Raw genomic sequence first — 12,728 nt, 5'->3', positions numbered from 1 at the left:
TCTGCATCAGCTCCTGCTCCCTGACCTGCTTGAGTCCCAGTCCTGACTTCCTTTGGTGATGAACAGCAATGTGGAAGAATAAGCTGAATAAACCCTTTCCTCCCCAACTTGCTTCTTGGTCATGATGTTTGTGCAGGAAAAGAAACCCTGACTAAGACAAATATCCTATGTCCATTTCGGTAAATATTTGCCATTCATAATGAGCTGAAATTATACTGTCAAGTATTTTAAATGTTCTGTGTTTTTGATACATAAACCAAAAGTATTAAATTTAACTAAATCAAAATTGACAGTCCTCAGAACCACATTCCTAGAAATTGCAAAAGAGTAATTTTTTTTTGTTTGAACAAAGGTTGAATTGATTTGAGATATGTGTTATATTAGATGCAAAGTAGCCTTGTCATTTAGAGTAACATTTTTCCTATGTAAATGACATTGATATAAAGATGTATTAGGAAACAGTAATTCTTCTTTTCCCTTTTTTAATTAGATATTTTCTTTACTTACATTTCAAATGTTATCCCCTTTCCTAGTTTCTCCTCCAAAAATCCCCTATCCTCTCCCTCCTTCCCCTGCTCACCAGCCCACCCAATCCTGCTTCCTGGTCCTGGCATTCCCCTATACTGGGGAATAGAACCTTCACAGGACCAAGGGCCTCTCCTCCCATTGATGATTGACTAGGCCATCCTCAGCTAGATATGCAGCTAGAGCCATGAGTCCCAATATATGTTTTCTTTGGTTGGTGGTTTAGTCCCAGGGAGCTCTGGGATTACTGGTTATTTTATATTGTCATTCCTCCTATGGGGCTGCAAACCCCTTCAGCTCCTTGAGTACTATCTCTGCGCCCTTCACTGGGTACCCTGTGCTCAGTCCAATGGATGGCTGTGAGCATCCACTTCTGTATTTGTCAGACACTGGCAGAGCCTCTCAGAATACAGTTATATCAGGCTCCTGTCAGCAGGCTCTTGTTGGCATCCACAATCGTGTCTGGGTTTGGTGGTGGTTTATGGAATGGATCCCCAGGTGGGGCAGTCTCTGGATGGTTATTCCTTCATTCTCTGCTCTGAACTTTGTCTATGTAATATCTTCCATGGGAATTTTGTTTGCCCTTCTAAGAAGGATTGAAGTATCCACACTTTGGTCTTCCTTCTTCTTGAGTTTCATGTGTTTTGCAAATTGTATCTTGGGTACTCTGAGCTTCTGGGCTAATATCCACTTATCAGTGAGTGTATATCATATGTATTTTTTTGTGATTGGGTTACCTCACTCAGGATGATATTCTCCAGATCCATCCATTTGCCCAAGAATTTCATAAATTCATTTTTTTAATAGCTGCATAGTACTCCATTGAGTAAATGTACCACATTTTCTGTATCCATTCTTCTTTTGAGGGACATCTGAGTTCTTTCAAGCTTCTGGCTTTTATAAATAAGGTTGTTATGGGCATAGTGGAGCATGTGTCCTGATTACGTGTTGGAGCATCTTCTGGGTTTACATCCAGGAGTGGTATTGCTGGATCTTCCAGTAGTACTATGTTCAATTTTCTGAGGAACCGCCAAACTGATTTTTAGTTTGTAATCCCAATACCACCAGCATTAGAGGAGTTTTCCTCCTTCTCCACATCCTCACCAGCATCTGCTGTCACCTGAGTTTGATTTTAGTCATTCTGACTGGTGTGAGGTAAAGTCTCATGATTATTTTGCTTTGCATTTCTCTGATGACTAAGGATATTCAACATTTTTTTAGGTGCTTCTCAGCCATCCCACATTCCTCAATTGAGAAATCTGTTTAGCTTTGTACCCCATTTTTAATAGGGTTATTTGGTTTTATGGAGTCTAATTTCTTGATTTCTTTGTATATATTAGATATTAGCCCCCTATCAGATTTAGGATTGCTAAAGATCTTTTCCCAATCTGTTGGTTGCCGTTTTGGCTTATTGACAGTGTCCTTTGCCTTGCAGAAGCTTTGCAGCTTTATGAGGTTCCATTTGTCAATTTTTGATTTTATAGCACCAGCCATTGTTGTTCTGTTAAGGAATCTTTCCCCTGTGCCCATATCTTCAAGGCTCTTCCCCATTATAAGTTTCCCTCTATAAGTTTCAGTGTCTCTGGTTTTATGTGGAGTTACTTTATCTACTCAGACCTGAGCTTTGTACAAGGAGATAAGAATGGATCAATTTGCATTCTTCTACATGCTAAGTGCCAGTTGAGCCAGCACTATTTGTTGAAGATGCTGTCTTCTTTCCACTGGATGGTTTTAGCTCCTTTGTCAAAGATCAAGTAACCATAGGTGTTTGGGTTCATTTCTGGGTCTTCAATTCTATCCCATTGATCTGCCATTGTAACAGTACCAAGAAGTTTTTATCACAATTTCTCCATAATACAGGTTGAGATAAGGGATGGTGATTCCACCAGTGGTTCTTTTATTGTTGAGAATAGTTTTTGCTATTGTAGGTTTTTTGTTATTCCAGTTAAATTTGTAAATTGCCCTTTATAACTTTGTGAAGAATATAGTTGAAATTATGATGGGTATTGCATTGAATCTGTAGATTGCTTTTTGGCAATATTAATTCTGCCAATCCATGAGCATGGGAGGTCTTTCTATCTTCTGAGCTCTTCCTTGATTTCTTTCTTCAGAAACTTGAAGTTCTTATCATACAGATCTTTCACTTCCTTAGTTAGAGTCACACCAAGGTATTTTATATTATTTATGACTATTATGAAGGGTGTTATTTCCCTAATTTTTTTCTCAGCCTGTTTATCCTTTGTGCAGAGAAAGGCCACTGATTTGTTTGAGTTAATTTTATATCCAGCTACTTCACTGAATTTGTTTGTCAAGTTTAGGAGATCTCTGGAGTAATTTTTTGGGTCACTTATGTATACTATCATATCATCTGAAAATAGTGATATTTTGACTTTTTCCTTTCCAATTTGTATCACTTTGATTTCCTTTTGTTGCCTAATTGATCTGGCTAGGACTTCAAGTACTATATATTGAATAGGTGGGTAGAGAGTGGGCAGCCTTCTCTAGTCCCTAAATTTAGTGGGATTGCTTCAAGTTTCTCCCCATTTAGTTTGATGTTGGCTACTGATTTACGGTATATTGCTTTCATTATGTTTAGGTATGGTCTTCTAATTCCTGATCTTTCCAAGGCTTTTATCATGAATGGGTGTTGGGTTTTGTCAAATGCTTTCTCAGCATCTAATGAGAAGATCATGTGGTTTTGTCTTTGGTTTGTTTATATGGTGGATTACGTTGATGGATTTCTGTAAATCTAACAAGTTCTGCATCCCTGGAATGAAGCCTACTTGATCAGGATGGATGATTCTTTTGATGTGTTCTTGGAATTGAATTGCAAGAATTTTATTGAGTATTTTTGCATTGATATTCGTAAAGGAAATTGTTCCAAATTTCTCTTTCGTTGTTGGGTCTTTGTGTGGTCTAGGTAACAGTGTAATTGTGGCTTCATAGAACGAATTGGGTAGAGTACCTTCTGTTTCTATTTTGTGAAATAGTTTGAGGAGTATTGGAGTTAGGTCTTCTTTGAAGGTCTGATAGAACTCTGCACTAAACCTATCTTGTCCTGGGCTTTTTTGTTTTGTTTTGTTCTTTTTTGTCAGAAGACTATTAATGACTGGATAATCGTAATTCTTATTACAAGATTACTTATAATTTTACAACCTTTCTTTTACTCATCCTGTGTATAATTTTGTGTTTTTTAATTATAAAATATCCTCTTATAAATAAATATAAAATAGCTCCCTTTGTTTGCCCTATTTCAGAATTTAATTTTTTATAACATAATCTTTTATTTTTTTATGAAATAGGGTTTCACTGTATAACCTTTACAGCCTGAAACTTATTAGACCAGTCTGATCTTGAAATCTGCCTTGTTCAGCCTTTTGGAGTGCTATGATTAAAAATTTGTGCGACCAAACCAACCTTTATCCCATATTCTTGTCTTCATGGCAATATGGTAATTTGATGACATTTAACATGAATCTATTCTTGTCACAACACATAACAGAATATTACTTTAGCTTATGTGTCCATACTAGATATGGTTCTTATATTTTATTTTAAGATCCCATATCATAAACTAACTAACTCAAAAAACAACAAAGCATTTGTCTCCAAGGAGCCAGAGCTTTATCATGTCTTCTGATAAAATGTCATTTTAAGAAATTTACATTTAGTTAATGCTCTTTCTTCATAATTAAATTATCTTAGTATCACTCTGCTTAGTTTTGAGAAAACACAGGTAACTATAGAAGGTGATAGTATTTTCAAGGAAAATATATACTGTATCTATTTTCTAATTCTAGCATTGTTTAATCACTTGAACCTTGCAGGAAACTTGTTCAGATCTCTACAGTGAACTTCTTAAATACATGAAAAACTCAGCACTCTCACAGGGACAGCTGCTTTCTGCCTGGAGTCATTTTAGTAATCAGCGATGATGTAATGGAAAGTGAGCTAAGCCCAGGAATGACTGGGATCTCCTACTGTCTATCTTTAGGAACACCATAACTGTCTAGAGTTCCAGTGCCCTTCTTTTTTAAATGAGGTTAATATTATCCACATTACACATTTCTTGAAAATTAATTTAACAATGTAAAAGTGTATTAAGAACCTCCAGAAATGGCATTCGACAGGTGATATCACTTATGAGTGAGGATTTGAACATTATAATTAAGAATAAATTTAATGCTTTATTTTATAGCTCCAAGAGACTATAAATACCATTCCAGGTATGGAACAAAACTATATGGTTAACTCACTTTCATCACCTTGGGTAATTTGCTTAAGTTTCTTGAAAATAATGTTCTACTATAAAAGTAAGAGAGATTAAGTCTGGAGAGATGACTGAACAGATTAAAAACTCTCTTCTCTTCCAGAGGATTTGTGCTCAATTCTGAGCACGCACATGGGAGCTCTCAGCCATATGTAACACCAGTTTGCAGGGGATATGATATCCTCTTCAGACCTTCTCAGGTATTGAATGTGTATAGTGCACAGACATACACAAAGGCAAAACACCCATACATGCAAAATAAAATGGAAAAATGAGTGAAAATATTTGAATGATACCTTTATGGTAAACTTTGAATCATAATATGAGTGCCCAACATACAGATCCAATACTAAGGTATGCTGATAGAGCTAGCTATGATATCGCAGACTACTATCTTAGACTTATCTTCTCAGTAGTGATGGCATACTACTTTAATCCCAGCACTTGGAGGCAGAGGCAGATGGATTTCTGTGTTCAAAGTCTAGTCTATAGAGTTTCAGGACAGCCAGAGCTGTTATAGAGAATCCCTGTCTTAAAAAAAAAAGCAAACAAACCAATCAAACAAGCAAACAAACAAACAAGATTTTCACAACTTCAGTGACAGAAGTTAACACTGTCAGAGGATACTTGAAAATTATATATTCATACCCCAATGGTTATTTTTGTAGTTACAATGATTGTGTTTTTAGTTTTGTTTGTCCTAGAGGCTAAGATTAATTATAATTGTTAATCCAAAGCCTTTTTCTTTTTCTACTGTATTTGGCTGGTGTCATTGAGTAGCTTTACAGTGTAAATAAAATCAAATTATTTCAAAATAAGAAAGAATTTGGTGTGAATTGCCCTCAAATTATAAATGCTTTCAGTAATATATACTTCTGTTTGAATAAGAATATTTGTTAAAGATGAACATCTAGTTATATAGATATGCATGTTTTTTAAAGTGATATGGTAAATGATGTCACAGGCAAAAGTTAAAGGTACAAAAGGTAAGAAAATAAAGATATACCACTGCAGCCTATTTTTCTAGGCATAAACATATTTCCCAGTTCAGATCATCTCTTTGCAATGATGTCATCACTGTTATTTGATGACTGAATGATGAATGAGGTTGGCAAATTAATTATTTCTGTACAGCTATCCCTAGGTACCAAGAGGCCTTAAGAGGCTCTGCCAGGCACTTCCCAGAAAACAATCTATGGAAAATGTTCTGATGCTGGTTATGCAAGCCCCGTGAGATTTTCTGTTTCATAAGCAGGGCAAGGGGAACTTTTTGGTCTGTAGTTCATTTGCCTCTGACAAGAAATATAAATGTCAGGGTCTGCTAATCATGAACTGCATTCCTGGAATGATGATGTGAGTACTCCTGTGCCTGTCCAGATATGCTCTCCAGCTCCCTCTCATGCTTGTTGGGCCTTACATGAGTCCTCCCTTGTCTTTAGGACAGCTCTTTCTTTTAGTGGACCTAAAAAGGTTAGAATATTGACTCAGAATATCCTGGTGTCTGAGCATAAGCAAGTAGAAAGCTTTGAGAGCCTTTGCTAATCAAGAAGAGAAGAGGGCAAGCGCACAGGAACGTGACTTGCTTAGAGAGATTGTTTAGGTGTGGCTAGAATTGTTATCAAGGAGAAATCATCCACTCCCAACCATGTAACTTCACTGCTTCACATCTGATTGTCCTCATTGTATCCAGTGGAGTGTGAGATTAGGGAACACAGGATAGCTCAGCCATTGTTTTTAGAAAGGGTGTTTAGGGGCATTTACCACAGATTTGAATCTGAACCCCCATCCTGAATATCATGACTTGGAAAAGATTCAAAGTCACTAGTCTGAACACCAGTGTCAGATTATAAATCTTTAGATGATGAAAGCTTTGAGTGTGCTTTTAATGTGGGGCAACTTTCTTTCTTACTATAGGCAGGGGTCTGATCTACGAACACAAATCAAATGCTACTGTTGCCTATTTCAGGGTAAGTCTACTTATTCTCAGAAGGAATAATATCTGTAGGAAATTATTATCTTCTTTGCCTAAGGCAAAAGATCTTATTTTAGAGATAATACTAATTTTAGTCTTTAAGGATATAAAAAATATTCTTGTATAGTTTCTTAAACAAGAAGAGATTTTTAAAAAGAACAATTAACCTGGAAGAAGTTAGGCATGGGTACTTTCCCAACAGTCAAGAAAAGTTGCTGTGAGAATCCATTGGCAAGGGGCTTGTCTAGTAGCAGAGGAAGTTCCTTGAGCAGAAAAACAAAAAAACAAAAAAACAAACAAAAAAAAAACCCCAAAACAAACAAACAAAAAAAAAACAAAACCACCACCACCACCACCACCAACAACAAAACAAACAAACAAACAAACAACCCCCCCCAAAAAAACAGAAGAGTGACTTCTCAAAAGATAAAGAGCAGAAAGAAAACAGGTCTGTCATATATTAGCTTTGAAACTGAGATAAGTTCCTCAATGTAAGTAGACTTCAATTGCTAACCTATAGGTCTGATTAGTAATAGTAATTGCCCCTTTCATAGATATGTTGTTAAAAATAATCATGCTTTTAAAAGATGTGTCTATCTTTAAAACAGAGTAAGTATTCATTAGTTTGGATGTAAAGAAAGATAAAAGGAAGGGAGGGAGAAAGGAAGGAAGAAAGGAAAGAAGGAAGGAAAAAAGAAGAAAGGAAGGAAAAAGGAAGGAAGACAAGAAAGAAGGAAGGAAAGAAGGAAGGAAAACGGGCATATTGCTGATATTGTTGTTTAATGTCATTAATTCTAGGAGAATCAAGGAATGAAGCCACTTCATCTCTAGGCATCATCATTCCACTTAGACAAGTTACCTCAGAGATAGTATTTCTTAACTTTATTCTACTTCTATGTGGGTCATTTTTCTGTCACTTTATTGTAGTGACTTGAATCTGATACCATAAATTGCTGTTTCTTTTGGCTAATATTTCTGAGCAGTCTGCCTTCTTAGGATAAAAGGTTCAAACTATACAGGGACACAGCTGTGACAGACCTGGGCATTTGGCAATCTGAGTTAATAAATGTTCATATGCAAATAATTTCAAAACACTAGTATCAAATGAAGGCGCTTCCAAAGTAGGTGTCAGATATGTAAAATAATGAAAGGTTTTCATTAGAATTTACAGTCCTGCTAAGAATACTTCTGAGTATCACATTACTGTATCATAGAGTACAGCTTATGCTTGCTGCTCTTGATTCCGTTAAAATCATCGTGAATTTCATTTTACAGACGTCCATGAGGTATTGTACAAATTATTATAACCAGAAAAACTAATATGAAGTAAAGTCAGATTGATATTAATTGTTATGATTTATAATACAAACCTTTTCCTGTTATTTTGCAGAAGGAAATGCATAGTGGGAGTGTATTAATTAAAGATATCACAGAAGTTCAAAATATAAAAAAAGTGCTCCAAGAAAATGCCATAGGGAAATATTTCTAACATGAAAATGATTTTAATATATCTCTAAACTGTTGTTCCTAGCAAAGAAGGTGATCATTTCCCCACAGATAGTATTCTGAAAACTAAGTGATGTATCCTCAAGGAGGCAATGATAACATTTGATATGAGTACATAGATCAGACCCCTGCCTATCATAAGAAAGAAATTTGCCCCACAGTAATCGCACTCAAAGCTTTCAGAAAAAGTTTTAAAATCTGATGCTGGTGTTCAGACTGGTGAGTTTGAATCCCATTGAAGTCAGATAGTCTCAAAGCTATGAGGAATCGTTCCGTAGTGACTCAGTTTATCCTGCTCGGCATCCCAAACACAGAGGGTCTGGAAACTATGCTCTTTGTCCTGTTTTTGTCTTTCTACATCTTCACTCTGATGGGAAACTTATTAATCTTACTGGCAATTATCTCCTCCAGTCGGCTTCACACCCCCATGTACTTCTTCCTATGTAAATTGTCTATTTTTGACATATTTTTCCCTTCTGTGAGTTCTCCCAAGATGCTGTTCTACCTCTCAGGAAACAGCAGAGCCATCTCCTATGCAGGCTGTGTGAGCCAGCTCTTCTTCTACCACTTCCTTGGTTGTACCGAGTGTTTCCTGTACACAGTGATGGCATATGACCGTTTTGTGGCCATATGCTACCCATTACGCTACTCAATAATTATGAGTCACAGAGTATGTGCGATCCTGGCCACGGGGACATCCTTTTTTGGCTGCATTCAGGCTACTTTTCTGACCACTCTCACCTTCCAGTTGCCCTACTGTGGTCCCAATGAGGTGGACTACTACTTCTGTGATATCCCTGTGATGCTAAAATTGGCTTGTGCAGACACATCAGCCCTGGAGATGGTGGGGTTCATCAGTGTGGGCCTGATGCCGCTCAGTTGTTTCCTCCTCATCCTCACCTCCTACAGCTGCATCGTCTGCTCTATTCTGCAGATCCGCTCTGCTGAGGGCCGTCGTAGAGCCTTCTCCACCTGCAGTGCCCACCTCACTGCCATCTTGCTTTTCTACATGCCTGTTGTCCTCATATACTTAAGACCAACTCCAAGCCCTTGGCTGGATGCAACTGTGCAGGTCTTAAATAATCTGGTCACTCCTATGCTAAACCCATTAATTTACAGTCTCAGGAATAAAGAGGTGAAATCATCACTGTGGAAGGTCTTACGTAAACCTGCCTTTGCTCCTGAGCAGTTGTAATGAATGACCAGTCATGAACACTTCATGTGTACATCAGGGGAGGTATGACACTTTTACTTGGCTTTCATAAATATATTTGAAATTATACTAATTTTACTATGTAAAGGACTTGAGGCAAACGGCTGAAATGAGACTTTGAAAAGAATGACCAAGGATTAAATGGTAGAAGGGAGACTCCAGGTTTTGTGACTCTTGAAACTAGAAACACTCGTGAATATTATAATATACATAAAGGATATTATACAGGTGATGCTCTACCTGGTAAGCAGAGCACCCTATGTATTCTGTTTGACAATATTTTTGATGTTGTTGTTGCTTATTTTTGAGATTATATTTCAATGAAAAAATGTTTCCCTTCCTTTCAACCCTCCTATTTCCCTCTCCCCACCAATGTTCCTTGTTTGACCATCTTAATTTTTCATATATATTTTGACCCTTCATCCTTTTCTTTGCTCTTTTTGTGTAGTGATTTTTCTTTTTGGATGCAGTTAAATTTTCCTCAAATGTCTGATTTAGAGAAGCCATCTTACAATCTGCCTAGTTATTGAAAAGAGTTACATTCTTGTGGCTCCAAATAGCATCTTATTATTTATGAGTCACAAAAAGTTCTATATAGAGAAAAGCTTTTGTTCAGGTCCTGAAGACGGGTTTGGCCAAATCAGAGGTACCAGCATGCTAGCCTACTTAGCAAATGATGCTGATTGGGTTGAGGCTGGATGCTGGTATTGCATATGAACATTTGTCTTATGAATGAGAAGAGAGAAAAGCTAGCGGGACTTTTGGAGATGAGACTAGATTGTTAGAAAACTGGAACCTTCCTTAGCTTGCTCAGTGCAATGAAGGGCAATGATGGATCTATGCTATTGCTGTATTGTCATCGACTTCTCTGTTTACTGAGAGTGTTAAGCTTTGTATTGCTTTCATGTATTACTTGATTTTTTTTCTTAATATGCTTTCCAAGACAAATGTACTATTTCAATCCACCAAGTTTACATTTTTGATTTAATAAGAAGGCTACTTTGCTTGGAGAATATAGTTGCTATTAAGCTTGTAGAATGAATTGTACAGTAATATAATAATAATAATGATGATGATGAAGAAGAAGGAGAAGAAGAAGAAGAAGAAGAAGAAGAAGAAGAAGAAGAAGAAGAAGAAGAAGAAGAAGAAGAAGAATCGGCACAGGGAAGAACACAATAGAAGGGAAGGCAGAAAGCAGCATGGAGATCAGTCTTCCTTACACTTTACTTGATAAATGACTGTATTCAAGGAAATCTTTGGCCTCTCTTTCCTCAGCCACTGGAATGAACTGTAAGGTTGCTGAAAGGTATCAAACCTTTACCCCAGCCAATACTCTTGAGATTCTCTCTGTTATTTTTCCTTTGTCAGTTTAAATAAAAGAAAGAGACCCTAAAGCTGAATCTGGAGGAGTTAGTGAGATGGCTCAGCAGCTAAAGCAAATTGCCCTGGCATAGGACTCGCTCGGGATCCATTCAGTTTCCAATATCTACATCAGGTGGATCCTAACCTCCTGTACTTCCAGCTCCAGGAAGATTCAGTGACTTTGGCCGCTAAGTGAACCAGGCACACATACCCTGGCATAGACACACATTCACACACATGATTTAAAAAAAAATACACGTTTTAAAGAGGAATCCAGAAATATATGTCAAATTATTTCATGTTTTCTACATATCTATCCTCTCTTTCCTCATTTCCTGGTTATAGTTTCTTAGGTGTGACAATCTTACAAGAATTTTAAAAAATTGGATTGAGTCCTGCTCACTTTGTTTCTACTTATTTGGATTTTATTTCACAAGAGATTCTATTAAGACACAGGTATGCAGACATAAAGATTCTAAAACTTTCTGCTGGTAGTGAAAATCTGTAGGTTAAAACAAACAAACAAATAAATAAAACAGACCTGCAACTAATGTGAATCTGAGAGTAATATTGTGACCTGGGTAGAAAATGAAGGCAAAAGAAATGTCCACCCCCTGCACTACCCTCTGGTGGGGAAGGAATAGGAAGTAATTTCACTTAAAGGAAGTTGATTGAACACTTTGTTTACTTGCATGTTGCATCTGAATAATGGCTAAGATATTCTATTCATGAAGAACCAACATGTTCCTTTGGAGTGTCCATGAGAGTTAATTCCTTAAGTTGGTATATCTTAATTGTTTGCTATTTAAAGGGGAATATCTTTTGCAGGAGGATAAAATCCATATGACCTCTGTTTGCTATACCTATATACAATTCAGACTCTTGTTCTTAGATTGGAGGAAAAACTTTTCTAAAATGACTGCCTCCTTAAGCAACCTAATCTCTCTTAAACTTAGCTGCTCTGAAACTTGCTGGGAGCTCTCATGTCTCCATGTCGAATCTGAGCTGTCTCTTCATGTAAACAGGCCACTCTAGAAAGATCATTCAAAACAATATTTATTTTTTAGATACTAAAAAACAGGAGATAATGTCAGTAAATCTCCATTAAGTATAAAGAACTATGATGACATATGTAATCCTTTTCCTACAAAGGGAAAACATAACTAGTGAATTTCCCTCCAGAATTACTATCTCCTATCTTTAATTCTGCCTGAAAATCAACATTCTTACTCTTTCTCTATTTTTATTTAGTTTTTTAGTTTTACCATATGTTTGTTTCCCTAAATACTATATCACGAGACTTTTATGTTATTCTATTGAATTTTTCTTTGATTTACTATTCTTTGATTTAGTGTTCCTTTTGGACTTCTATATGGTTATATATGTCTGGAATTATTTTCTATTATCAAAGTATAGTACCCCAAGATAAAGGTATGTCAACTTGTCTCTGTGTAGTATCCTGCTAAATGTCTATGTCAGTATTTATTCATTTTACTCAAAGAAGTTCCTAAAATCCAAAGAGTCCTTTTTTTTTTAAATTGCCATACTTTGATGAGTTATTTATGCTTTTCCTGCGTGCACATAAAACATGGGGAGACAACCTCCAACCCCTTCATATTCATTTACTTCCACGATGGAAGAAGTAAAGTTGGTCATTTGACTTCATTTTGATTTTCCAATAACCTACACTGACATGGGATTTAGGTATAGGCAATTCATTTGGAAGATTCTCTCAGGAAGCAGAGAAATAGAGTGGTAATGTAAGATATGATAGGATAGTTAAGCAGATGTCTGTGGCTTAACACTGTGGGGAACTGGGTCTAGAGTCCATTGGGAATCTGCTGAGAGATGGTCTAGAAAGATCAGCAAGCTGATATACT

At 36.6% G+C, this 12,728-nt stretch overlaps 1 protein-coding gene across 1 annotated transcript; it reads left to right on the top strand.

Moving 5' to 3' along the window:
* Positions 1 to 8,532: 8,532 nt before the first annotated feature.
* On the top strand, positions 8,533 to 9,468 carry LOC110302103 (olfactory receptor 10D1B-like). The gene has a single exon (XM_021172884.2). It carries the CDS (start codon positions 8,533 to 8,535, stop codon positions 9,466 to 9,468), a length of 936 nt encoding a protein of 311 aa, XP_021028543.1.
* The last annotated feature ends 3,260 nt before the right edge of the window (positions 9,469 to 12,728 follow it).

This window comes from Mus caroli, unplaced genomic scaffold (genome assembly GCF_978045245.1).
Source record: "Mus caroli unplaced genomic scaffold, Mus_caroli_1 scaffold_11, whole genome shotgun sequence".
Lineage (NCBI taxonomy): Eukaryota > Metazoa > Chordata > Mammalia > Rodentia > Muridae > Mus > Mus caroli.
This window is presented reverse-complemented; position numbering and strand designations above follow the sequence as displayed.